The sequence below is a fragment of the Galeopterus variegatus genome, unplaced genomic scaffold (assembly GCF_000696425.1).
Source record: "Galeopterus variegatus unplaced genomic scaffold, G_variegatus-3.0.2 Scaffold7006, whole genome shotgun sequence".
Classification (NCBI taxonomy): Eukaryota; Metazoa; Chordata; class Mammalia; order Dermoptera; family Cynocephalidae; genus Galeopterus; species Galeopterus variegatus.
In genome coordinates this window covers 55073-82381 of record NW_007733117.1, presented here as the reverse complement: position 1 = coordinate 82381, position 27309 = coordinate 55073, and the positions used below count along the sequence as shown (strand labels likewise).

At 49.8% G+C, this 27309-nt stretch overlaps 1 protein-coding gene across 1 annotated transcript in view; it reads left to right on the top strand.

Moving 5' to 3' along the window:
• LOC103606977 (clathrin heavy chain 2-like) overlaps positions 1-27309 on the top strand; it is a gene marked incomplete at its 5' end in the record, with an annotated part of 59795 nt that overhangs the window by 31967 nt on the left and 519 nt on the right. Inside the window, 14 exons of the mRNA XM_008591536.1 lie at positions 1384-1567; positions 2652-2844; positions 3458-3615; positions 8370-8534; positions 11125-11232; positions 14339-14506; positions 14590-14739; positions 17383-17514; positions 18559-18669; positions 18921-19091; positions 22123-22344; positions 25060-25135; positions 25924-26056; positions 26887-27011. Of these exons, the coding sequence (XP_008589758.1) occupies positions 1384-1567; positions 2652-2844; positions 3458-3615; positions 8370-8534; positions 11125-11232; positions 14339-14506; positions 14590-14739; positions 17383-17514; positions 18559-18669; positions 18921-19091; positions 22123-22344; positions 25060-25135; positions 25924-26056; positions 26887-27011 (2096 nt within the window). The remainder of the gene's footprint in view (positions 1-1383; positions 1568-2651; positions 2845-3457; positions 3616-8369; positions 8535-11124; positions 11233-14338; positions 14507-14589; positions 14740-17382; positions 17515-18558; positions 18670-18920; positions 19092-22122; positions 22345-25059; positions 25136-25923; positions 26057-26886; positions 27012-27309) is intronic.

Here is a 27309-nt window from a genome sequence, read left to right as displayed (position 1 = left end):
TTTCTTTTCTTTTCTTTTCTTTTCTTTTCTTTTCTTTTCTTTTCTTTTCTTTTCTTTTCTTTTCTTTTCTTTTCTTTTCTTTTCTTTTCTTTTCTTTTCTTTTCTTTTCTTTTCTTTTCTTTTCTTTTCTTTTCTTTTCTTTTCTTTTCTTTTCTTTTCTTTTCTTTTCTTTTCTTTTCTTTTCTTTTCTTTTCTTTTCTTTTCTTTTCTTTTCTTTTCTTTTCTTTTCTTTTCTTTTCTTTTCTTTTCTTTTCTTTTCTTTTCTTTTCTTTTCTTTTCTTTTCTTTTCTTTTCTTTTCTTTTCTTTTCTTTTCTTTTCTTTTCTTTTCTTTTCTTTTCTTTTCTTTTCTTTTCTTTTCTTTTCTTTTCTTTTCTTTTCTTTTCTTTTTCTTTTTCTTTTTCTTTTTTTTTTTTTTTTTTGCCTAAAAGCCTTGACTAGAACCTCCAGTACAGTGTTGACTAGAAGTGGTGAGAGTGGACATCCTTGTCTCATTCCTAATCCTAGGGTAAAGCATAGGGGAAAGTATCCAGCCTCTCACTGCTACTTACATTGTTAGCTGTGGGCTTTTTGTAGATGTCCTTCATCAAATTGAGGAAGTTTCCTTCTGTTTCTAGTTGAGAGTTTTTAATATTAACAGGTGTTGGATTTTTTTAAGATGCTTTTTCTGAATCAATTGATACTGATTATATGGTATTTCTTTTTAGATTCTTGATATATGGTATGTTGCATAGATTTTTTCCCCCCACATTTTTTAATAGGGTAAAAGAAAAGTTTTGGGGCCGGCCCGGTGGCACACTGGAGAGTGCGCCGCCTGGGAGTGCGGCGGCGCTCCCGCCAAGGGTTCGGATCCCATGTGGAGACCGGTTCCCGCTCACTGGTTGAGCGCGGTGCGGGCGCAACACCGAGGGTTGCGATCCCGTTGCCGGTCAGTAAAAAAGACAAAAAAAAGGAAAAAAAAAAAAAAGAAAAGAAAAGTTTTGCAAGAATGCGTCCAGTATGATTAAAGAAAACGAAAGTTTAAAAATGTGCAAATCTACCTGTATTGCTTAGGGATACAGTGTAAGTGATAAAACTATAAAGAATCACAAAGGATTGATAGAGGCACATTTAGGATAATAGTCATCTCTGAAGTGGGAGCCGGAGGCTGGGCTCCTGAGATTGACAGTGTTCTGGTTCTTTTAGCAGTACTTTCCCAAAACTTTACTATGTTGTTCTCTTTAGACCCCATATAATTCACAAATAGTCTGTTGTATCTACTTATCAGTCATGTATGTGTACATTACCTTTTTAAAAATTAGGGGTCTTAGGCTGCCCAACCTGCCAGAGAATGCTGTGTGCAGCTTTCATCCCTCCGGTACTAGCTGACCACCCCCTCTTCCCAGGAATCTCCAGAATCTGCTGATTCTGACAGCCATCAAGGCAGACCGCACGCGGGTCATGGAATACATCAGCCGCCTGGACAACTACGATGCCCCAGACATCGCGAGCATTGCTATTAGCAGTGCACTGTATGAGGAGGCCTTTGTCATCTTCTGCAAGTTTGATGTGAATGCCTCAGCAATCCAGGTGGGCTGCTGCGTGCAGTCATGTTGGACCCTAGCACCCTCTGCCACACCGTGAGCGCCCCCTTGAGTCTTTGTCATCACTGAGGGTGTCAGAACCTCTGATTGTCCAGTGTGTCTTTCAAATTCTCATGCTTTTCTCTGCTGGGGCTCTTACCACCTGCCTGTTAGCCCGCCTTTTCTCAGTTGCTTCCTAGCACTCTCCTGGACTTGGGTACCTAACACAAGGTCATGCAGTCAGCCCTGGCGACTTAGGTGTTTGATTTTCAGAGGGGCTCACACCTTACCCCCATGTAGTAATTGTTGCAGCCCTTCACCACCATGCTATTTCAACTCCCCATCCCCCTGCCCTATCGCTCCCATGCCTCGTTTGCAGGATCTGTTCAGTATCTGAGATTGAGCTCCCATAGCAATCCTTCCAGCCCCCCCTGACTCCCCTTCTACCTCCCTAGAACTCTTTTCCCTCAAAACACATTCTTTTCTTTCCAGTCTATGAGCCTTTTCTGGTTTTATTTCCAAGTCATTTGTAAACCACAGAACATATCACTTTAACTACTATCCTACCAATATTTCTTACTTCCTTGCCTCTTCTTTACTGTTTTTCTTTACCTGCCTGTGAAGCTGCTGATCTAGAAGCCCTTGTTTTGTGCTTATACTTGGGCTATGGCCTTGCCCTGAGACAGACCACCCTGTCATATCAGGGGCAGTTGTTGCCGCCACCACTTCCACTGTCACATGGTGGTGGCCTTTACTGAAGCCCATATGCTCTATTGTACTGTCTCTCCTGCCAAGATCAAGAGGCATGTCCTGTGTCCTACTCCCAGCCCAGAAAGCTTAATCTGGCTATCTTCATTTCTTTATTCCTCTTTATTAAAGTGTCTCTTCTCTGTATGGCATCCCTTCCCCATAAAACAGCTGGGTCTCTTCCTTGAATTCATTCATCTGAGAAATACTTAGTACCTAACTGCTTTGGGCTGAATTGAAATGGTCATGCAACTTTAGACAGAATAGGGAACCAAACAAAATTTGTCTGCTCCTTGGAGCTGGTTAGGTAATGTGGGGAGTGCAAGTCCTCTTATAACCCCTAGGTCCTGATCGAGCACATTGGAAACCTAGACCGAGCATATGAATTTGCAGAGAGATGCAATGAACCTGCTGTGTGGAGTCAGCTGGCCCGAGCCCAACTCCAGAAAGACTTGGTGAAGGAAGCCATTGACTCCTATATCAGAGCGGACGACCCTTCCTCTTACCTAGAAGTTGTTCAGGCAGCCAGCAGGAATAGTAAGTGAATTCCCTTTCCATGGGCCTCTGCTTCTGGCACAACACCTGGCTGACACCTGGACCAAGAATCTCTGTGTATTATGCATCCAGTGGTATCAGAGGGCACAGCTAAGTAAAAGTTTTCCAAAAGAGTCTGACATAAATATTTTTCTGTTAATGACACTGGTCTTCAGTTGACTATTGCCCTCTTTTATAAGATTAGGCAGTTTAAGCACAATATATATCCCTATTATAATAATGTTAAGGTCAGTGATTTAGACCAAAAGTTTCCTGGGGATCTTTTGGTGTTTCTAGTTGATTATGGCACTGACCTTTCCAGTGGCTAGAATAAGCATCCTGGCATCCCCTGGTGAAGTCTTTACTTGGGGACATAGAGGTTCCCATCCCGGGGGGGGCTCATGTGTGGCCCTGTGCCTTCCCCTTCTCCCTCCTGGGATAGGGCTCTGCTTAGTGAGCTTAGTCAAGACCTTCTGGACATTACCTAGAGCCTGAGCTCTCAGGGAGGCATAGTGGGGAGGGTAAACATGTCTGGCTGAGGACAGAATGGAAGAAATTGAGCCCCTGTTCAAAATTATCAGCTCTGGGTTAACCTGTCTTTGTTTTCTGTCTTTAGACAACTGGGAGGATTTAGTTAAATTCCTGCAGATGGCCAGGAAAAAGGGTCGTGAGTCCTATGTAGAGACTGAATTTATTTTTGCCTTGGCTAAAACCAGCCGTCTGTCTGAGCTAGAAGACTGTATTAATGGACCCAACAATGCCCACATCCAGCAGGTAGGCCATGCCCCCTGTGAACTATCACAGTCAGCTTTAGGCCAGGGATGTTCCCTAGAGGGATGCACATTTGTGATGGTGAGAAACAAGGGCCAGCCCAGTGGCGCACTGCTACAGTACGCCGCTTGGGAAGCGCGGTGGCTCTCCCACCGAGGGTTTGGATCCCATATACAGACCAGCCGCTCACTGGCTGAGCGAGGTGCGGGAAGCAACACCGAGGGTTGCGATCCCGTTGCCGGTCCCGGTCCGGTACGAGCGCGACACTGAGGGTTGCGATCCGTTGCCGGTCACGAAAAAAGACAAAAAGAAAAAAAAAAGAAACAAGGCACACATGGAAGTAAGTAACTTGTTGCTGTTATTGGTATGGAAATTAAGACCCATGGAATTTGACTTGCTCTTGACTGTACACATCAGAATGATTCTCAAAGAGGAGATGTCAGGACTTACATGCTGCTGTTCTCATTGCTTACAACAAGAAGACAGAGTTCACTGATTAACTCAGAATTAATAATCTGGGTACATAAAAGATATGTTTTGAAAATTAATAGCTTTCCCATATGTCAGCAGTAATCAGATAATATAATAGGAAAAAAACATTCCTTTGTATATAGGAATAAAACCAAAATGTTTAAATAAACCTTAACAAAAAAATATATATATCAAATAAAAGAAGATCTAAATAATTGTAAAGTCTGACATGCAGTTAAAATGTTACCCCTGGGGGCCGGCCCGGTGGCGCACTGCTACAGTGCGCCGCTTGGGAGCACGGCGGCGCTCCCACCAAGGGTTCGGATCCCACATACAGACCGGTTCCCGCTCACTGGCTGAGCAAGGTGCGGGCGCAACACCGAGGGTTGCGATCCCGTTGCCAGTCCTGATCCGGTACGGGTGCGACACTGAGGGTTGCGATCCGTTGCCGGACACGAAAAAAGACAAAAAAAAGGAAAAAAAAGAAAAAAAAAATGTTACCCAGGTGCGGGCGCAACACCGAGGGTTGCGATCCCGTTGCCAGTCCTGATCCGGTACGGGTGCGGACTGGAAAAAGTGATAGAGGGAGATGAAGGAACAGTGGAATATATTCTAACTCTGCAGTAGTTACAGGTGCACTCTTCTTGAGAGAATGTACACAGTTCATTGAAATAAATAACACAAAAGTAGACTTGAATTTTTTATTTCAAAATAAGTTCCAATTAACTTGTTAGAAATTAGGTTAAAGTTTTGAAAGAAGTTAAAGCTCATCATGTAATTCTGTAACCAAAATAAAATTCCAAGACTGGCCAGTTAGCTCACTTGGTTAGAGCATGGTGCTGATAATACCAACGTTGAGAGTTCTTATCTCCTCACTGGCTAGCCAACAAAAAAACAACAAAACAAAATAAAATTCCAGATGAAGATTTAAAGGTAAAAATTGAGGTTTTCTCCTTAATAAGATTTTTAAAAATATTTGAATCTTTGCATGAGAAAGGCATTTTTAAGCATATAAACAGTGGAAGAAAAACACAAAGGAAAATATCAGTTCATTTAATGCATAAATATTTTAAATACATGTGGAGAGTTTTAATACTTGTATTTCTAGTCAGGGTCTTGTAAGTCTAGATGTAAAAATCTATCCCAAGAAAGTAGAAAAGATCCACCTAGCTTTACATATAAATATTTTATCATTGCAGCATGATTTATGCTAATAAAAATTGAAAGCCAGTGTCCAACAAAAGGAAATAGTTAAATAACAGTGGAATATAACATAGCCATTACAAGTAGTTAGAACCTGGTTGGTGATGGAAAACCTTTCAGTTAGTTTAAGCAAGAGTGAAAAACTGCATGCATGATATAATAAACATATATGCCTAGAAAAATGCCCTAGATGGGGACAGTCAACAATTCTGGGATTTGGAATTGGTTGTATTATATTATTTTCCGTTTACTTGCCTGTGTCTTTTAGTCAGTGACCTATAACTTCAAAAATTGCCTTTATAATCAGAAAATTAATGAAAATGTTAGAAAACAAAATCTTGCCCCATATCCCCTTCTGAGTTAGTAACAGCATTCTCCTGAGTCAAAGGAGCTGTGGGGACAAGACAGAAGCTCTATCACTCAGGGCTGGCTGGGTGGGGGAAGCAGGGCTTGTCCTGTGCTTTGCCTGTTTTCGTGGTGGCCCCAAGGCCTAGTGTGCTTCCCACCTTCTGCAGTCCTCTGAGACAGGGGTCAGTCATCTTCAGCCTGGAGGCCAGGTCCAGCCCACCGCCTGTTGGTGAGTGGTGCTGCTGACTGCATCTCCACAATGTCCTATAACTTTTTCCCCTGCATTTCCTGTAAATTGGCAGTAACAGTAGTCTTACATGATTACAGTCTTTGATATAATATTTCATTTATTCATTCATCAACAAACTTTTATTGAGCATCAGCTGTGTGCCAGGGTGGAGGCTGTGGATGCAGCAGTGAAAATAGTCAAATTTCTGTCCCCATGGACGGTAAGATCCATAAAGATATAGTGGTGTGTTAAATGGTAAGTGTAAAGGAGAGAAGTGAAAGGAGGGCAGGGATGGGGAGTATTAGGGTGGCATGGGTGTGAGGGTGGGCACCAAGTCTACATCTCTGTGGGGAAGAAACCTTAGAGCAGAGAGAAGGTTGAGTGGAGGGATCACCAAGAGTGTTAGGGTGTATGCAGTAGCAGTGCAGAGATGGTCGTGGTGGCTGGAGCAGAGCCATCAAACGTGAGAGGCATGGGCAGTGGGGTGTGTCAGGACTTGTGGGCCATAGTCAGGACTCTGGCTTCTACTCTGGGTGAGACTGGAAGATTTTGAGCAGAGCAGGGACATGGTCCGATCTAGGCATTAGCAGAATCCCTCTGGCTGCTGTGTTGAAAACAGAGGGAAGGACAAGGGCAGAGCAGCGAGAGCAAGAAGGAGGCTGGGGCAGTGGCGCCAGCGGGAGTGTATCTGCCGTGCAGACAAAGCAGTTGAGGTGAATGGTGAGTGTGAAGTGTCATCAGCTTCTGGATGTGTTTCGAAGACAGAGCCGACAGGGTTTGCTGATGAGTTAGGTGTGAGAAGAGAAGTGAGGGTGGGTAGTCCATGTTTGGGGGCATAGGACTCGTGCTTACAGATGTGGGAACAGTGTTTGAAGACTGCCTGGGGGGCATCAGAACTCACTTTTGGAGGAGTCTGACCTCTGTTAGATGCCACATGGACTTGTCCAGCTGATGCAGAAGTTAGGTTTCTGAGGAGAAGTCCAGGGTAGACATGTACATGTGGCAGCCTTTGGTGTACAGGTGACACAGCCACAGTCTGGGGGGAGTGTGCAGTAGGGATATGGGGCAAGGGGGAATGGGCCACAGATGGAGATTGGGCCGCCCTACAGCCCCAGCAGCAGGGTGATGTGGAAATGGAGAGTGACCAGAGAGGTGGAGAGAAGCAGGCAGGGGTTGTCCAGGAAACCATGTCAGCATCTGTCAGGAGGAGTGATGACCCTGGCAGGGTCAGTGGCAAAAGCCTGATTGGAGTGGATTGCAGGGAAAACAGGAAGACATGGGGACAGCTACTGTAGACACAGGAATGCCTCTTCTGAGAAATGTGCTGTAAAGGGAGGGGTGGAAACAGAGTGGCAGCCACCAGGTAAGTTGAGGGCAGAATGAATAGGACTTGTTTTAAGCTAAGGGAAATTACAGTGGTTCCTTGAGCTTGTTGGAGTGGTTCAGTAGAGAGGGCGATGTTGATGCAGGAGGTTGCTGGGACCCTGATGCAGAGCAGGGGAAGAAGGTCAAGTGCACCAGTGGAGTTGGCCTCAGCAGATAGCCATGGTCCTGGAGCCATAGAAGGGCTCTTCTGATGGTTTCTGTTGTCTTGAGATAGGAAGCCAGTACTCACCTTGAGGAATTGTTGGAGGTTTGAGGAGAGAAGATAAAATAGTTGACAAGGAGAAAAGACATGGATTAAGGAAGGAGGATTGGTGGTATTGTGAGCTCATCTGAGGTTGGTGACCATGAACTTAAAGAGAGCCTTGTCAGCACTCTGGAGTTCCACTTCTGTTTGGCCCTGTTTAGCAGTCACAGGTGTGGAACAGGCAGAGAATACCTCTAAGCAGGACTGAGACCAGCCAAGAGAGTTGAGGGTGAATGCCAAGAGCCATACTGCTTGACTGTGGGCTGACAGGAGGGTAATGAGTGTAAGCAGTAGCAGTAGCAAATCAGTCAAGTCACTGGACTAGTGGAGTTGAGACAGTGAGGCTGGATGGGGGGAGGAGTATGGTGCTAGGCAGAGAGTAGGTCCTTGTGACAGGGGTTCCCAGGGGTGGCAGCTCTCTGGTGAGGTTAAAAGTATGGCCATGGCAGTAACTGGCTGCTGTTGTGAGGAAGACAAGGTCATCAGAGCACAGGAAGTCAAAAGAAAATGTTAGGGAACAAGATGTGTAAATGGCGTCAGGAACTAGGGCTGGTGAGTAGTGCCTGGCACAGGATTCACTGTTGACGGTTTTTAGTGGGATGCAGGGGAACAGCCTGGAAGCAAGCAGCAAGGAGGCTGGCCCCCATGGGGTGCAGGCATGGGAGATGACAGCCAGGGCCTGAGAGGTGCCAGAATGCAGGGTCATGCAGGACCAGTCAGGTGGGTGCTCTGCAGTGGCCTGTTGCTGCTGATGTGATCGGAAAGATGCTTACCTCTTTAGCAAACAGAAAAATACCTCTGCTATCTAGGAGCTTAAAACCAACTCTGGAGAAACCTTCCCATTCGGGAATGTCTCAGCTCCCTGATCATCTGTAGGTTGGAGACCGCTGTTATGAAGAGGGAAAGTACGAGGCTGCCAAGCTGCTGTATAGCAACGTCTCTAACTTCGCCCGCCTGGCTTCTACTTTGGTCCACCTTGGGGAGTATCAGGCAGCAGTGGACAGCAGCCGCAAGGCCAGCAGCACCCGGACCTGGAAGGAGGTAAGCCACGGGGAGTCTACAGAATAGTTCTGGTCTCACAAGTCTTCTCTCCTTTCCTGCTTGTTATTCCCCACACTCTTCTTTCAAATGCAATGAATCTGAGTGATGACCTCTTGTCCAGGCAAGGTTCCAAATCCTCTGGGATGGCTCAGAGAACCTCAGAAGCTAGCACTGTGGTTGGAAGCAAAGGCCCCAGAGAACCCTATGTCGGATCATTCAGCTCCCAGAAGTTGTCTTAATAGCATGGAATTATCAGTATTATAATAATATCAGTATTATCATAACTTTTTTTCATTTGTCTGAAGTTTTTTTATTATTATATAATTTTTAATTATAATAACATCATGTAACCTATGGCAACCTGATATATGAAATCTTCATTGTTCAAAATTGATAAATCAAAAATTGATAAATCAAGGAAGGAATCTTGCCTGAAGATCTTTAATTATAGCATTCAATTCAATTCAGTTTTTTTGCTTTATCAAGCCTGAAATTGTTAAATTATTTTATCAAACCAGTGAATGGAAATTCTCTACACTCTATTAGAACAGTTCGATGTTGGGTATCAGTGGGAAAATGGGCCTGTTGTGTGAGATTTAGCTTTATAGCCATAAACAGAACCAAAAGGATATGTATCAAAAGAAATTTATTAAAGGAATTGGCTTATGTAATTATGGAGGTGGAGAAGTCCCAAGACCTACAGTCAGCAAACTGGAGACTAAGGAGAACTGATGATGTAGTTCGAGACTGAGTACTCAGCAAGAAAAAAGAAGGAAGTTCTGCCATTTGCAGCAGCTTGGTGAAAATTATGTTAAGTGAAACAAGCCAAGCACAGAAAGAGAAATACCACATGTCCTTACTCATAAGTAGAAGCAAATACATAAATATCCTCACTTATAAATGGGAGCTAAAAAATGAATGAATGAATGAGTCAAACAACAATCACAATATGTTGAACTATCATAACACTTTATAAAATCATATCATCTTATTAGTAGCATAGTCAGTGTAAATTGACATTATTTGTCCTTTGTGCCAAATTGGTAGGACTGGACATAATCATCTTTAACTGGAAAAAAATTTGTAAAGAGATGTGCAGAAGCTTAGCTTTTAGCTTCAATTTATTTAGCTTCAGTTTAGCTTCAATGAATTTCCGAAGCATTGTTTAATGAAAGATTAAAATCAGTCTAAATGTCTAATATAAATGCTATGGCCTTGCAGCTCTACCCTGCTGTTCAAATATCATATGCATTGCAACTCTACCCTGCTGTTCAAAATGAACAGGCAGGGCGGATTAGCTCAGTTGGTTAGAGCATGGTGCTGGTAACACCAAGGTCAAGGGTTTGGATCCTCGTACCAGCCAGCCACCAAAAAAAATGAACAAGAAAAGGTGTTTTCAATATTATGAGAGAAATATGTTGACAGCAGAATACATAATGTAATTCCGTTGTGTGTGTAAGAGATTTGGTAGGGTACTTGTGTACACACAGAAAATAGTGGACCAAAGATTATGTCTTAAGTTAATTACTACTGGGTTATGTGATTATTTCTGTTTGTCTGCATTTTCTGTTTTATATACCCTGAGAACATGTGCTGTATATAGAACATGGGGAAATAGGGAAACTACAAACAAACCCAGCTTGCTTTGTGGTGCAGAGAGGACCCTTCTGCACAGGGGAGTTCTTCACTTCTTAACACTTCTTTTCATTAAGTACACATACAGTACAATATATGAAACAAAAGTACAGTTTAAGAAATAATCATTAAAGCAAGCTCCTCCTGGGCCGGCCTGTGGCTCACTCGGGAGAGTGCAGTGCTGATAACACCAAGGCCACAGGTTCGGATCCCATATAGGGATGGCCGGTTAGCTCACTGGGTGAGCATGGTGCTGACAACACCAAGTCAAGGGTTAAGATCCCCTTACCGGTCATCTTTTAAAAAAAAAAAGCAAGCTCCTCCTGGGTAAATAGCACTCAGATAAAATACCTTCTCATGACAAGTATTCTTGAGCTTTGTTAAACCCTTTTCAAACTCCAAAGCTGAATGCAGCATGCCTTCTGTCACCTAAACAAACCTCTGCATCGGGGCCGGCCCGGTGGCGCACTGCTACAGTGCGCCGCTTGGGAGTGCAGTGGCGCTCCCGCCGAGGGTTCGGATCCCACATACAGACCGGTTCCCGCTCACTGGCTGAGCAAGGTGCGGGCGCAGCACTGAGGTTTGCGATCCCGTTGCCGGTCCTGGTCCGGTACGGGTGCGACACTGAGGGTTGCGATCCGTTGCCGGACACACACAAAAAAAGACAAAAAACAAACAAACAAAAAAAAACCTCTGCATCTCAGGACTTAAGACATAACACATGAGCACGTTTCTCTCCTTTGTCTCAAACACCCCGTTGGCCTGCAGATTATAAATGTCATTATTTTTTCTCCCAGTTTCATGCAGTTTATCTTACAGTTATCGACTTGTTCAGAATCCAACTTTAAAAGCCTGTTTGCTGGTATTTCTGCATTTTCAGCTGCATCCTTGCAAGCCAGCTGCTGTGGTGCCATGTCCATCTTGGGGACACTCACTCTAATCCTCCTTCCCCTAGGTGTGCTTTGCCTGTGTGGACGGGCAGGAGTTCCGCCTTGCACAGCTGTGTGGTCTTCACATCGTCATTCATGCTGATGAGCTGGAGGAGCTAATACGATATTACCAGGTACTCATCTCTGGCCAGAGACGATCTCTGCAAATAGTATGTGATGATCACAGTGTCACATGTACAGACGAGCATGTACAAAACATTGTCTCTGTGGGGAATTCTTTCATGTGCTAGACAGTTTGTAAATTAAATTCAAATTGGTTTCTTAGCTATCCTGGACCTCATGGCCGGCTGATATTTTGTGATTTTAGAAGTTCTCTCCCTTCTCTTGTGTCATTGGGCCTTCAGAAGCCCAGTTAATGGCTTGCAAAACAGGAAAACTCTTGTATAACTTGCTGAGAATTCTGGGCTGTGGTCCACACCCTAGTTCCCCACAGTGTGTGACCCACAGGGGGTATGTTTATCAAATGCCTTAGGGACAGAGTATGTGTAAGAGAGGAAACTCTTTAAAAGGGTGGGGCACTGTGTGTTCACGTCGTAGTTTGGCTTGGCTGTTAAGTGGTTGGTAGACAGTCATCTGCATGTTTAGGGACCTGGGCCTCCACCCGGGAGTCCTGGAGCTGTATGTCACACCACATGTGGTTAGTCAAGGCAGATTAAAGATTTGGCTCAGCAATGTTACTGTTCCCATGGAACTCGAGCCCCAGCCCCACCTCACTGAGTGAGAAGTAGTCTGGAGGGGCTCTGGCCAGCTTGGGGGACCAGCAGTGTCCAGAATACAGTATCCAGCCAAGCTTGATGACCCTTCAGTGAGAAATGCTTTCCTGCTCAACTGAAGCCTGGGAAGTGAACTATGAAGCAAGCAGGAAGAGTAATGAAGAGGCCTAGAGGCTGGCAAATGGGATGATTCATTTATTCAGGAAATACGTGAGCACCTACTGTGTACTAGACATATTCTAGATAATTGTATCAATGAACAAAACAGACAAACCTCTGTTCAGTTGAATTTGCATTCAGTGAGGTTGACTAACAAGCAACAAACCTAACAAATAGTTAGATAGTGTGTTCGAAGGTGAGGAATTATAGGGGGAAAGGAAGCAGGCTTGGGGGGATGGGAGTGCCTGGGTAGAGTTTCTAAAGGGGCTGGCAAGGTAGCATTCATCTAGAGGGTAACATTTCAGCAAAGACCTGAAGAGATTGAGGAATTTGGCCATGGAGACATTTGAGGGAAGGGTCAACATCCAGGGCCAAGTCCTGAGGGAGGATCATGCCCATATTCAAGGAAGGGGCCCATGAGGCTGGAGCCAGAGAATAGTGGGGAGAGTAAAGGAGGGCCAGGTCACAAGCCATTAGGAAGGACTTGGGTTGTACGTGGAGTGGAGTGCAGGGCTGTGGAGGGAAAGGGGACCCTTCTGGCTCATATGCTGATGACAGACAGTTTGGGGCATTGTGGGCAGGTGGAGGGGCAGGGCAGGAGCTGGGAGAGCATCTGGAGTCTGTTGCAGTCATCTAGGTGAGCAGGGATGGTAGCTGTGACCAGGATGGTGGCAAGATGGGTGAGACAGGATCAGGTGATTGGGTTTGGGGTATGTGTTTTGGATGTGCAACAAACTTGATATGCTAATGGGCTGGATGTGGGGTGAGAGAAAGAGTCAAGGATGACTTCATTTATTTTTGGCTTGAACAAGAATCAAGCCAAGTATCATTAGTGGGCGTGGGGAAGACTGAAGGTGGGGACTGCGTGGAAGGGAAGGACAGGAATGACGTTTTGGATACACTGAGTTTGAGCTGCCGATTGGATATTCAAGTGGAAGTATCATGTGGGCTGTTGGAAATAGGGTCTAGTGTTCCACAAAGGAACCCAGCTGAAGAAACACAATGGGAGTTGTTGACATAAAGATGGTATATAAAAACATGGGATTGAATGAGATCCCCTGGAGGTGAACGTCAGTAGAGAAGAGACCAGACTCTGGGCCCTGGAGCTGCCAACACAAGTGTGGTAAGGAGGAGAGAAAAATCAACCGGTGAAGTGGGAAGAAAAACCAGAGAGCACGATGTCTCCCAGCTGTGCCAGGAGGAGGGAGCAGACAGCAAGAGTGTTGGGTCCTGCTGCGGGGCAGATGACAGGAAGGGAGAGCTGAGAGAGGAGGTCGCTGGTAGCCTTGAGTCATGGGGATGAGATAGCCTGACTGGGTGGGCCAGAGAGAATGAGGAGAGGAAAGTAAACAATTCTTTTGAGGAGTTTTTGCTGCAGAGGGGAGTACAAAAACGAATGGTAGCTGGCAGGGGACATAGGGTGGGCCAGAGAGAATGAGGAGAGGAAAGTAAACAATTCTTTTGAGGAGTTTTTGCTGCAAAGGGGAGTACAAAAACGAATGGTAGCTGGCAGGGGACATAGGGTCAAGAGAGGATGTTTTAGGACAGGGGAATTAGATGGTTTGCTGAAGGCCAGCTGTGGAGAGGAAAGTTTTGCAGAAAAGAAAGGAGTCACTGCAGCAGTGGCCTCGGTATGTGAGCAGGAGGTACAGGTTGAGTGGGTTCCAACAGTTTGTAGACTGTGTGTGCAGATGCTGCAGGCAGGCAGGCATGGGACCAGGAGGCAAGGCTAGCCTGAGAGTGAGGGGGATGGAGGCGTCCTTCTTTGGGGGAGGAGAGGTATGAGGTAGTCCTCTAGGATGAGCCCTCTCCAGGGCTGTGGTCATTAATATGAAGGGAGAGTGTTCACGTGGATGGGTGTTTCTCCAGGGTTCCAGCATGCTGAGCAGGACCCGGTGGGCTGAATGCAAAGGGCTGGGCCTCATGGGGATAGTGGGATGGCATCCTGAGTGCATTTGAAGGCTTATTAGAGTCAAGCTCCCAGGAGTGAGCTGTGGAGGCAGAGATTAAAATTAATGATCCTCACACCTTATTACCCCCAGTTCCTGTTTAATTTTTTTCACATTTCTTTTCATAAAAATGGAAGTACTAATTTGTACTTACTAAACTTGAGAATTTCAGTGAGATGGGCCACTTCCCAAAGAGTGGCAGTTGTCAAATGATCCAACACGTTGCTCACTACAGTGGTGTAGTTTGTAACACAGTACATGCATGCATCGTTTTCACACTTACCTCCTCAACATCAATCGAATTGCTGCAGAGTCCTTCTGGCAGGGGCTCTGGCTGGAGGCAGGCTGCGGGAGAGCATGCAGTTCTTCTGCCCCACGTGTGGCTATTGTTTTGGCAGGATCGGGGCTACTTTGAGGAACTGATCTCCCTTCTGGAGGCGGCCCTGGGCCTGGAGCGAGCCCACATGGGCATGTTCACAGAGTTGGCCATCCTCTACTCCAAGTTCAAGCCACAGAGGATGCCGGAGCACCTGGAGCTCTTTTGGTCCCGTGTCAACATCCCGAAGGTACCCATACCCTCCTCCAGGTCCTGGCTGCCACATCCACACATGGTACAAATCTACCCCCAGCCTGTGCCCTCCCCGTTCAGGTGCTCAGAGCTGCGGAGCAGGCACATCTCTGGGTGGAGCTGGTGTTCCTCTATGAGAAGTACGAGGAGTATGACAATGCTGTCCTAACCATGATGAGTCACCCTACTGAGGCATGGAGAGAAGGTCAGTTCAAGGACATCATCACCAAGGTAAGAGGGACACAGAGCACCGCTCCTGCCTCTACCAGGCCCTATTCTGGGAGCAGGGACACAGCAAAGCGGGTGAGGGTGCAGTGAGTGCCAGCGTGTGCCCCCCATGCATGTCTCATGTGAGTTGCCACCCTTCAGGCAGGTGGGAGTGATGCTCTCTACACAGAGGGAACTGACATTTAGGAAGAGGAGGTGACTGGTGTAGGGCCACACAGCAGGGCTGTGAGCAGGGTCAGGCCCCTGCCACCACGCCATGCCCTCTCATGACCAGACTTCCCTTTGCTCTTTCTTCTACCCTGTAGGCTCAGGGCTCCCAGCCCCACACTCTGTCCCCATTTCCTGTTGTATTTTTTTTTCATGTTTTTTCACCTTCTGGAATTTTTTTTCTTCATGTCTCTCCCCTGCAAAACTGCCAGCCCTAGAGGAGTGCAGGCACCTGATAGAGGCACTGTAAATCCCGTAGTAGAGGGGTGAGGCCAGGGCTGCCCAGCCTCAGGTCTTCACCTGACCTGGGAGCAGCTGTTCCTTCTGCAGACTCGTTGGACTAAACCAGTACCCCCCACTCTACCAGCAGCCTAGCTGTGGGTGGTGTCAGTGTGAGTGTGGACACCAAGCCAGGCTTTGTCATTTTGCATTTCTGGTCTTTGTGTGGATCCAACCTCCTCCTCTGTTCAGCTCTGCATGCGAGTTAAAAGGTGAAAGGGATGAAGTGCTCTGTCATTACTCCCAGTCCTTTTACATTGAGTGTCCTCATTTTGTCCCTGTGTCCTTGGGTATGTCTCTCCCCTCTGCTCTCTGCCAGTGAAAGCTAGCATCCTAGCTGCGTTTCAGTCCTGCCACTCTCGAGTCAAGAGCCGGGGCTGGCACAGCATCCCCTCGCAGCAGGGAGGTATTGTCTCTCTCTTGCACCTTCTTTTCCACATGTAGCCATTGAGGTGGGCGTGGATGATGGGTGGGCTGCCAAGCGAGGTCTTCAGCCTCTCCCCTTCTTGGAAACAGTCATCCTCAAGGTCACACATGCAGCCACACATAATGAGCCTCCTGGTGAAGGTCATCCATGTTATTCAGTGTGGTGGCGTGTAAATTCAGTAGCCCCTAATGGGGGTCTCACCCTGAGTGGGTTCTGTAGGCTGCTCGGCTGCTGGTGGGAGCATGGGCAGATCACACTTTACCCTGGCCCAGCACACCTGGCTAGTTCCAGGTAGATAGGTCCACATGTTGGAAAATCCATACTTGATCAGTGCCATGTATACTTTCTTCACATTTTAAATTCTCTGATACCAGAGTGTACCTTAAAATTGACATGCCATGGTTGAAATAGCAGAGCCTTTTATTTCTTAGTGGTACATAATATGACAGAGCAGGACAGCTGAGACTTGTCCTGGGAGAGCAGCATCTCTGTCTGCCGCCTGCACGCTGACAGCCAAGTCCTCTTCTTCATGTGATGCATGGTGCTTCTGCCACACTCTGCTGTGGAGGGGCAAGGGAGAGACACCATCCCCAGTCTCAGCAGGAGGATACTAGCTGGTATGGTGGCCCAGGCAACAAGGCGACATTGAGTCTGTGTTCTAGGCACACAAAAGGAGGTGCTTTGGAATCCACTTGGCCCCCAAGCTGGGCAGTGGCAGGCCAAGCAGGGGCCTTGCTGACACAGACTGGGCTTGGCATCCTGGCTCAATCATTTGCTGTCTCTGTCACTGTGGACTGGGGTGTTATCACTGTGAACCTCAGTTATCCTGTTGAAGAAACAGACATGTTTCCTCCTCGCCAAGTGGTTGATGGCAGGTGCCTCGCATACAGTAGGTGCTTTTCAAAGGTAGCATGAGGCCATCATTAGGAGCCAGAGAGTTCTGAGCTCAGAGCACACCCTGGTCACCCTGTGGTTCATGCCCTTCTGGAAGGCAGGGACCACCTTGCTCCTTGGACATCAGTGCTACAGTCAGCAGGCCACCGAATGATATCACCCAGGAAGAGAATGGCAACAGACCAGTGGGAAAGTGCCAGAGGACACAGCAGCCTGAGGACAGGCCTTCTCATCTGCCATCAGAGCCTGCTTGGCCTGGGCTGGCTGCTGAGGTTCACACTGGGGATGTAATGGGATGTGCTACTAACTTGCTTATGGCTCAGGTTGACCTTCCCAGGGGCCTGAAGAAATCTTGCTTGGATAGAAACATGGTTTTGTTTGTTTGTTTGTTTGTTTTTTTAAAGATGACCAGTACGGGGATCTTAATCCTTGACTTGGTGTCGTCAGCACCGTGCTCTCCAAGTGAGCTAACCGGCCATCCCTATATGGGGATCCGACCCTGTGGCCTTGGTGTTATCAGCACCACTTTCTCCCAAGTGAGCCACGGGCCAGCCCTAGAAACATGTTTTGATGTTTGATTTTGGTGATTGTATTTATCCAGCTTATTACACCCCATTCCTTCACTCAGCGGATATTGGGTGAGCATTGACCCTGTGTCAGATACATGGTGTAATTGCTAGGGTGAGGCAGGAAACAAAGCCCTGGCTCTCAAGAGAGATGTGCAGTATGTCAGACAAAAGTACTGCAAGGTGGGCAGGGACCAGTCAGTCTCCTGGGGCTGGCTACGATAGGCCTCAAGGACCAACCCCAGCTTCCCCACCATCCCCCCTGCTGCCCAGGTTGCCAACGTTGAGCTCTGTTACAAAGCCCTAAAGTTCTATTTGGATTACAAGCCTCTGCTCATCAATGACTTGCTGCTGGTGCTGTCTCCCCGGCTGGATCACACCCGGACAGTCTGTTTCTTTTCAAAGGTGAGTCAGCTGAGACCCCATGTCAGAGAAGAGTGTGTTGGGCCAGCTCTGCCAAAGTCATCTGAATGGTAGCACCTTTACAATTTGGAAATTGATCCTTTTTTAGCGAACCTTCAGGAGGTTGAAGGGGAAGTCTCCCTTGGCCCCTACAACATGAAAAGATAAACTTCTGTTTATAGGAAGGGAGAAAAAATGGGTCAACCTCAGTAGTAATTAAAGATATGCAAATTAAAATCATAAGGTACTATTTCACATCAATCAAATCAATCAAACAAAAATGTAAAGTCTGGCAACACCAAACATTACTCAGATTTAGAACATCAGAACTTCTATACATTCTGAAGGGAAGCATACTTTGATAAACTATTTTGTAGAAAAATCCAGCAATATTTATTAAATTTGAAGGTACCCTACATTCTAGCAACCCCACTCTCAGAAACAGGCAATGAATACATTTCTCCAAATAGACAAACTGCCAATGAGTACAGGAAAAGATGTGGAGAAACTGGCACCCTTGTGCATTGCTGGTGGGAATGTAAAATAGCATTTCTTCAAAAAGTTAAACATACAATTTCCATATGATGTGGCAATCCGCAACGGGATCGCAACCCTCGGTGTTGCCCCCGCTCCTCGCTCAGCCAGTGAGCAGCCGGTCTGCACGTGGGATCCGAACCCTCGGCGGGAGCGCCGCCGCACTTCCCAAGCGGCGCACTGTAGCAGTGCGCCACCGGGCCGGCCCGATCCCTGGGCATTTTCAAGATTTAATTCATCCAATTGCTGTAGGTTTCAGATAGAAGTTTGTGTTCAGGCCAGAACGTCCACAGGTGAAATTGGCATCAACTGAATGGCTCAGACAGCCCTCCTTGTGGGAGTGCATGAAGGTCTCTTGTTTCTAGGTGCCCAGAAGGTGCCCTGGAACTGGCCCATCTAGAGAACAGCACCCATGCCCACCCATACCTTTCATCTGTGTCACATGGTGCCCCTGCCCAGACTCCTTGTGACCAGCTTTGCCGAGTGCCTTGACCGTTTCCCCTATCTCATCAGGTAGGCCAGCTGCCCCTTGTGAAGCCTTACCTGCAGTCAGTCCAGAGCCACAACAACAAGAGTGTGAATGAGGCACTCAATCACCTGTTGACAGAAGAGGAGGATTATCAGGTGAGTTTGGAAGAGGGAGCCTCTCAAGGCGGCCAGGGTGGGCTCTTCCCCACCATGGGACAGTCTGTCCTTGCAGCAGGCTGCCCTTGCACAGGAGGGTGTGCAGGTCCCACGGGGCCCCAGAGGATACACGGGCAGGGGCATTTCTGAGACTGTGGTGGTAGCAACCACCACCAAGTAATTCTGGGTGCCTGCACATGGCCAACACATGTCATGGTGTCTCCTCCCTCACAGAAAGGCTATCTTCCTAGGGCTTGAGGGCATCTATTGATGCCTATGACAACTTTGACAACATCAGCCTGGCTCAGCGGCTGGAGAAGCACCCACTGATCGAATTCCGGCGCATTGCGGCTTATCTGTACAAGGGCAATAACCGGTGGACCCAGAGCGTGGAGTTGTGCAAGAAGGACCGTCTTTATAAGGTCAGTGGCCCTGTGCCCCCATTTTCTCCTACCCTGCAACTTTGGTGTACTTCCTGATGCTTTGGGGGGCAGGGGATGGGGTTCACACCTTTTCCCTCTTCTTCCTGAGACTGGCTGTGAGCTTCACCAGGAGATCCTCTTGGGAGTGGGGGACTGATGTTAAGGGGGGACCATTTTTAGAACATGGGATGAGAGTTGGGAGTGATCTAGAGCCTCTTAAAAATTATTTGTATTGAAAGTCTCTTACAGGGTGTTCCAGAGTTGATTATTTTCCCAGCAGGTACATGTGAGTTTCGCTCTACATAAACATAGTGTGGCAGGGTTCACTTCTTGGCACCTGCTTCACTTCCTATCCAAGATTAAAAAACCTAAATTAAAGTCATGTCCAGAATATTTGTTTCTGCTAGTGAGAGGTGGCTTAGCATGGCTCTCAGACCCCGATCCAGGTATCTGCCAGTCAGGTCGGGCTGCCTGGAGGGATCGCCATCCTCTGCTTGGCCTTAGCATCTCCCCACTGGGGTAAAGTGGAGTTGCCCAAGAGGGCCGTGCCATAATATGTATGTGGCCAAGCTAATTCCTAAGGAGTCCATGTGCCAGGAGACCCTGTAAGTCCCCCAAGCAGGTTGTAAGCTTGATCTGAGGGTGTTTCTACTGTCCTTGAGCATTCCTGAGTATCTGCCCAGGACACACGGACAGCTTCTGCCACCCACCTAGCACAGGGGCCTCGCTCTCATGGCACCTGGGCTGTAGTTTTTGGCTTAGACTCCATTGAAGCCTGTGACTCATGATGTCATGGTCAAATAGAGCTTCACCCCAAGTTGTCACTGTCAGTGTTTTGGACCGTCCCATGACATCTCCTAGCCTTTAGTGACAGTGCTCCTTGTTCTTTCTGGGGTGTCAACAGGGGCCTTGCAGAGGGAAGTGAGAGGAAGTGCTGTTGAAGCTCAGAGATTGCACATAGTGCCCATGAGCTGGCTGCTAGGAGGTGGCAGTGGGACTCAGACACACCAAAAGGGAGGCTGTCCCCTGCCTGACCAGTCACAGCCACTCAGGCCATCATGATTGAGCGGTGATGTAAGTGCTGCTTAAGGGCCAGCTGGTGTCTTCCAGCCAGCGACCCCACTCAGAGTCATGTGGCCAAGAAGAGAGAACAGAGGATAAGGCACAGGTAGAAGTGGCTGAGTAAGCTTCCCCAGTTGGGGGTGTGGTGCGTAGAGGAAGAGGCCAGGGATGGTGCTCAGGAGTCCCCGATGCCCAGGTGGCCCCCACAAATGTCAGCACTGCCACCTGTGCTAGAGAGGCCTGTCCTGGAGCCAGAGCTGAAGCTGGGAGGCCTCCTGGAAGAACGTGGCCAGGACACAGTGTGCGTGCCCAGTCAGAGAGCAACAGGAGAAAGTATTTCCAGATGACAGAAGCAATGTAGATAAAAGCATTGTGGACAGTGGCAGCCATGAGGACTGGGCAGCGGTCTGCTTGGCCATTGTGAGACATGAGACAGGCAGGATGAGCAGCAGGGGGAACACGGGCCCCTCCACGCCACAAGTGAAGAACCGGAGCCTATGGAAGTGACAGAGCAGGCGTGGGCTGGGAGAAGAGGGACACGGGGACCCTGTGAGTGGTAGAGAGCACCCCTGAGAGTGGCGCAGGCTGGGGGTGGTGAGGGGAAGAGAAAATGGGGGGGGTCTCAGACCCAAGGGAGTTCCAGGCTACAAGGGTAGGGCTGACTGAGAGCTTCCCTTGGGCTCATTCTACCTGAGAGTTCTCTAGGGATCTGCCACTGGGCCCTGAACTCATAGTCTGGAGCACAAGAGTTCTGGAAATGTCTGCTTTCGGGTGATGGCAGGTGAGTTGGGAGATAGTCCCCAAGGCCCATGGAGAAGGGAGGACAGAGTCAGCAGCCTAGAGCTTTCACTTGAGTCTCATCTGACCAAAAAAAAAAAAAAAGAGTCCTGGTGCTTTGGTAGGAACAGTGTTGGGGACGAAGCAGGACTCAGCGAACTGAGCAGCTAGCAGGTGGGAGAGAATTCCTTCAGGAGGAAAGTCAACAGGGGCATGTGGAGCTGGCTCCGTGGGCACTGGGTCCACATGCGTCTGGAACCTGAGTGCACTCAGTAGTCTCCAGGCTTGTGCTGGAGGTGACAGTGGGCACGTGGAGCAGAGACAGTGATGGTGGCCTACAGCACCTCTGTTCTGGCACTCTCCATGGGTTGTCCTTGGAGAGCACAGGTCCTGGTCAGTGGGAAACCAGATTGGGTTTGAGTGACTTTGGGCAAGGGACTTCATCTCTGGTCAAAGATGGTAACCCCTGCTGCGAAGGGCTGGGCTGGAGTCAAGGTGTCCAGCTGTTGGTACGTGGCTAGGAAATAGAGGGTGGCGCTAGAAAGTGTGAGTTTCCTAACGACCAGTCACCATGCAGTGTCATTTTAGTTTTTTGTTTTTTTTTTCCCTTGACCTAGGTGTTACCAACACTGTGCTCTAACCAACTGAGCTACCTGGCCAGTCCATTCATTTTATAAATGTTGTCGTTTTAGATAAATTTACGAGTATGAAAATGGCAAGTATGGGTTTTGAGGGACTTGAAGAAAAAACATATTATTTCTTGAGCACTAGCTGAGCCCCTCATAGCTGCTCCATGATGAGTGGGACTCTGGAAGGAAGTGCCAGCTGTTGGCCTGAGCATGATGACACTGCAGTACCTCCCCCTTGAGTGCCCACCCAGAGCAGCCCATGTACTCCCTCTGCATGTGGGTCATGCCCTGAGCCTGGGGCCCATCTTCCATGGCTCCTGCACCTGTGTGTGCCATGTCTAGGCAGTTCAACTAGATCTGATAGGGTCAAGCTCATTCCCCCCAAGGCCCCTAGAAGTGGTGCCTCCATCTGACCAAGGGCAGCAAGGCCCAGGGAATGGCTCAGCCGTGTGTCCAGACTCACTCTGCAGCGAGGGGAGGGCCATCATGGAGTTGGCATTACTCCCCACCCTGCTGGCTCAGCAGCCTGCAGGGCCTGAGCTGTGCACTTGCCTTGGCTGCAGGACGCCATGCAACACGCTGCAGAGTCGCGGGATGCCGAGCTGGCCGAGAAGTTGCTGCAGTGGTTTGTGGAGGAAGGCAAGCAGGAGTGCTTTGCGGCCTCTCTCTTCACCTGCTACGACCTACTTCACCCCGATGTGGTGCTCGAACTGGCCTGGAGACACAATCTTGTGGACTTTGCCATGCCCTACTTCATCCAGGTGATGAGGGAGTACCTTAGCAAGGTAAGTGCTGGCCACACTGTGGCTCCCTGACCATTGTGTGATGTGACCTATTCCCGGTGGTGACTTTGGCCCCAGGCCTGCAGAGGCCTGTGTGGTGAGCCTGTTTGAAGCCAGCCCAGATTGCTCAACCAACCCTGGCTTGCCTTTGGGAATGGCCTCTTCCCTTCATGCTCAAGTGGTTTTCTGCACAGCATTAACCTCCTCTAGAGAATCTCCATGGGGGGCATTAGGTAGAACAAAGCATTTCCCACTTGCAACAGATCCTGCCTGGGATCTGAGGCAGCATGCACACTGCCAGGGAGCATGGCAGGTGTCCTTGCCCACAGCCCTAGGCTTTGTCAGGGTGACAGGGAGGCACCAGCTGGCAGTACTGGCTCCCCTGTAGAGCCTCCAGTGCACAGCCCATTGGGCTCTGTGTGGGCGGGGCTGTCTCACCTCAGAGAGCCTCTGGTGACATCTGGAGCTGCAGCCATTGGCAGACCCTCTGGTGGTAGCCCCGTTTTGCTGAGCATTTAGTAGGGATGTTAACACATGTATTGAATCCTTCCAACAGCAACAGAGGGGATGACTTTACCAACCTTGTTGAGGTGACAGTATCTGATTTTAAAACTCTCCCTGGGTTTCAAAGCCCTCGGGTCCCTGTCTGGGACCTAGCTTTAACCACTGTCCAGACGTCTGTGTCATCTGGCCTAATTTGTTGTTTCTATTGCTGTGGAAAAACTGCCTCTTAGCAGTGCATACTTGCCCATCCAACCATACACCTGCCCTACGTCAAGCCAGATAGAGACCCCAAAGACACTCGTGCTGAGGCTTCTTTCAATGGTGTCGGGGAGGAAAGGACCTCTGGGTTAGTGAAGAGTAGCAAAGAAACGGGGCAGGGGAGAGGGCTGGGGCTGCCAGCTTTGGCCTGGAAGGGCTTGTAGGAAGGGCTCCTACAGCCCTGGCGAGGGCCATCCCAGAAGCCATTCAAGGTCATCACCCTGCTGCAGGAGAGCACCAGGTCCCATCCACATAGCATGTCTGAATATGAGGCTCCCTGAGTTCTCTCAAGGGGCAGGGGAAGGGGCAGCCCTGGCCACATGGCCTGAGCTGTGCAGGCTGCCAGGGGACACTGATTGGTTGGATTTACAAGAGTCCCTGGTTCCTCAACTGCAGTAGACAGCATTTCCCTCCAGGAGGTGTCTGTGCTATGTGGAGTTTGCCCTTGGACACTGCTCTGACCCAGAATGAGCTGCTTGTCCCATCACTAACGGTAAAATGTCTCAACCTGAAAGCAGTTCATCTTTCCTGAGAACCTGCATGAAGGATGAATGTGGCTGGAATCTCCTCCTGGCAGTAGAGGCCTGTGGGTTAACATAAGAGGAACTCAGGCCCACCCAGGCCTCAGAGAATATCACTGTTGCAGAGTTTGGATCCCCAAGGACTTTCAGGAGCACATTCCCTCTCTGTTGTGAATGATAGAGTTCGCTCTGGCATCCATTGTCACCTTGGTCAGCACTGTGGGTGCACAACTAACCCAGGGTTTTCATTAGAGGACACTGTTCCTTGGCCTGGGTTTCCCAGACACCTCTCCTAGCCCTGGGAGGTAGTGACTGCCACAGTGCCTGTCCCTGCTACTGCCCACCTGTTTCTGCCAGGGCCAGACAAGGCACCTGTTGGCGGGGAGAGGGCTAGGGAGAGGAGAGTCCAGCAAGGGGTTTTCTGGTCAGTGGTGGGGTGTGGGCTTGTTCTCGGCTTGAGCTGGGGCCCAGCAGTGCTGTGAGGATGAGGGAGCTAGACAAGAAAGCATAGCTTCTTCCTGATTGGACAACTGGCTCCGGGGTCCCCTGGCTCATCGGGGAAGCATGAGGGCTGTCATTCTGAGCCTCCCCCCCTCCCCCGTGCTCTTGCGGAGGAGGGAGGGTAGGCTAGCTCAGACCTGAGCCCTGAGCGTCCACCATGCTAGCCGTGTTCCTCCTCCCCTCTCAGCCCTGGGCTGGGGCAGGCACGGGGGCACATCATTGCTGCCTTTTTCTTACTCAAGGTCATCCTAGATGCATAGTTGCTGTTGCCCCACCAGCACAGTGCTACCTGTCTCTGACAGCCCCCACCTCCCTCTGTCCCCTGCCCAGCTTGGGAACACTGCACAGGGGCAGCAACATGCAGGGAGCAGCGCCTGGTGAAGCCTTGAGAAAGAGCCAAGAGGCAGCTCATCCTCAAAGGTCTCTCAGGTGGAGTGTCCCAGGTGTCAGGTGCCTGTCTCCTGAGGACCATGTGTTCTTTCTCCTGGGTAGGGATGGGCAGCTGGACTGGCTGGCTGGAGTTAGAAGCAGGCAGTGTCTCTTGCAGGTTGGTAACCAGCAGTGTCCAGAGGAGGATGGTGCCCACTTGAGTCAGGCTGCACTTGCCTCCTGCAGCCACTGGCCACTGCTACAGTGCACCTGGGGGCCAAAGCCAAATGCCCACTGGGAAGCTGCTGCACTGGAGCAGCAGCTGGGGGTTCACCAGGGCTCCTGCTGAGCCCAGGAACAGAGGCTTCATCTCATCCTGGCCTCACCGCATGTGAAACGTGCATCAGGGTGTGGCATGGCCACTTGTTTCTGCCCCGTGGGCACATCATCAAGCCACACCCAGAGACCCATATGTCCCGGCCTCAGGCTCCCCATGCTCGTGTTCACCTAGAGGCCCAGACTGTGCTGTCAGGTGGGGGCTCATGTGCTCTCACCTCTTTTGCAGGTGGACAAACTGGATGCCTCAGAGAGTCTGCGCAAGCAGGAGGAGCATGTGGCAGAGCCTGCCCCTCTCCTGTTTGGTAGGTGACACCTGTAGCCCCCAGTCCCCTGGGGATTGGAGGGAGGTGATCCACACCACTTTTCCCTGGCTGGACTTGAGATGGGGATGGGAATGGAGGAGTGGGGGCCAAAAGGACCCCAGTGGCTGCTAGGTGTGGAGGTTAGTGTATCCAAGAATGTTGGCATGGCCACTGTCCTCCCTGCTCTGAGGGCACCTGCCTTCTGATGAGGCATCTGCCCAGCTGTGAGCTGCTGCTGTGTCCTTTCTTGCCTGGCCCCTGGGCAGCAAGGCTGTTGCTGGCTTGTGCTGGGAGGGGCTTTGCACTTGAGAGCCCTCCTGGGATGACCTCGCTGTCGAGCAGACTAGAGAGACTGTTGGGTCCTGGAGTGCACTGTGGGGCTAACACAGGCCTGAGGGTGTGGTGTGAGCATACAGCACACCAACTGGTCTCAAGTCTCCCGCTGAGTGTGTCCTCCCCAGGGTTGTTGTGCCCACCCACCATTAATGTCACTCTGGTTTTTTTAGATTTTGATGGGCATGAATGAGACCCAGCCAATTGAACTAAGTAAGTGTGTCCTGTTTGGGGACTCTCTTACCCTCTAGCCTGGCCACCCTTTCTGGCTAACCCTACAACAGCAACACCACTCTCCTTGCCTCCAGATATCTGTTCCCCCAGTGCCTCAGCCTTCGGGTAGTCAAGGGTTGTCCTATAGACCCTACTCCTTGGGCCGCTGGCTACTCAAGGGCAGCCAGGAGAGGACACCCATGGGCAGTGGGCATGCTGCTCACTCTATGCTTCTTCCACAGGCCAGCAGCTGATGCTGACTTCAGGCCCTGCTGCCGGCACAGCCCCTGCCAGCACAGCCCCTGCCAGCTTCCCCTATGCATACATCACTGCTCCTGCCTTCACCCCACCTCCCGTGTACAGCTTCAGTGTGTAGTGGGTGCTCAGTCTTAACACCCACTCTACTGAGTTATTAACCTCCAAGGAGCGTGGCACTCCAGCAGCACAGAGGACCCTGACAGGAGGCAGGGATACCTGGCCGTTATTTATTTCTGCTGAAGCCCAATGATAGCAGCCTCTGAGCCATCCTGGAGCCTGGGGAAGGCAGGATAGAAACTGACTGCCCTAGAAGACCAGCTCCAGCCCCCAGCCAGCCTGGAGGTGGACCTCTGCATCTAGCCCTCTGGCTGGAGCCTGGCATTCCTAGGGAGATTCTTGTGTGCAAGGATTCCCTGGCGCTTGGGGGGAGGGGTACCCTCTCTTCACCTCACACTGCACTGGCTACAGCTGCCCTCTCCAGGCCAGTTTGCAGACACACCAGGAATGCATCTTGTATGGAGCTACCAGACCTCATAACATGGCTCTGAGCATCCTACCGGTCATGAATATTAAAGTCGGTTTATCAAGGCAAAGTTTCTCTGCTTGGTGCTTGGTATGGGTAGGAGGGACAGGGGCCAATTTAATAGGCTCTGCAAGCCTTGCTGTGACCTCTTTGGGGGTGGGAGACCTGAGTCTGCACGGAGAAGCTGCCTAGAATACAGTTGGGTTGTATTGGGGTCTTCTCTCTCCCATGTTCGCTGCACGGAGCTCTAAATCCAGGAGAGGAGCAGGGTGGTAACCGCACAGCCCCGGGGGTTGTCCGAAGGCCAAGCCCTCAGACAGCAGGGATGGGCTAGCCCCACGTGTCTTGGTCGAGGGGACTCTGCTCCTCTCGCCTCGCCTTCGTGGCAGACCCACACTGTGAGGCCTATTCTTCCTGCGCCTAGTTCCGCTCCAGGCCCAGGCGAGTTATACAAACTGCACCTTGACCTACAGCTCGCGAAGACTCCGCCCTCATCCCCGCTGCTGTCGGTTTCCCGGGGGCCTCGCATCAGCCATTGGCTGCACTACGGTCCCCGCCCCGACGCTTGCCTCCTGCGCTCCATCCCGGCCTCAGTTTCCCAGCCGGCATGGGGCGGGCCGGGGGCGGGGCCCAGCTCAGACCACGTGGGGCGGAGCCCGGGAGCTGACGCGACAGCCCCGCCCCCGGGACCATAACCGGCCGCTGCTGCCGCCGCGGACTGAACGCCCAGCGCAGGAGGCTCGGACCCGAGGCCAACGCCGGGCGCCCCGCCTGCCGCCCGCATGGCCGCAACCCGTGTCCCCCGCTCTCTGTCGGCCGCCGCGCCGGCGCCGGGAAAGGCCAAGCT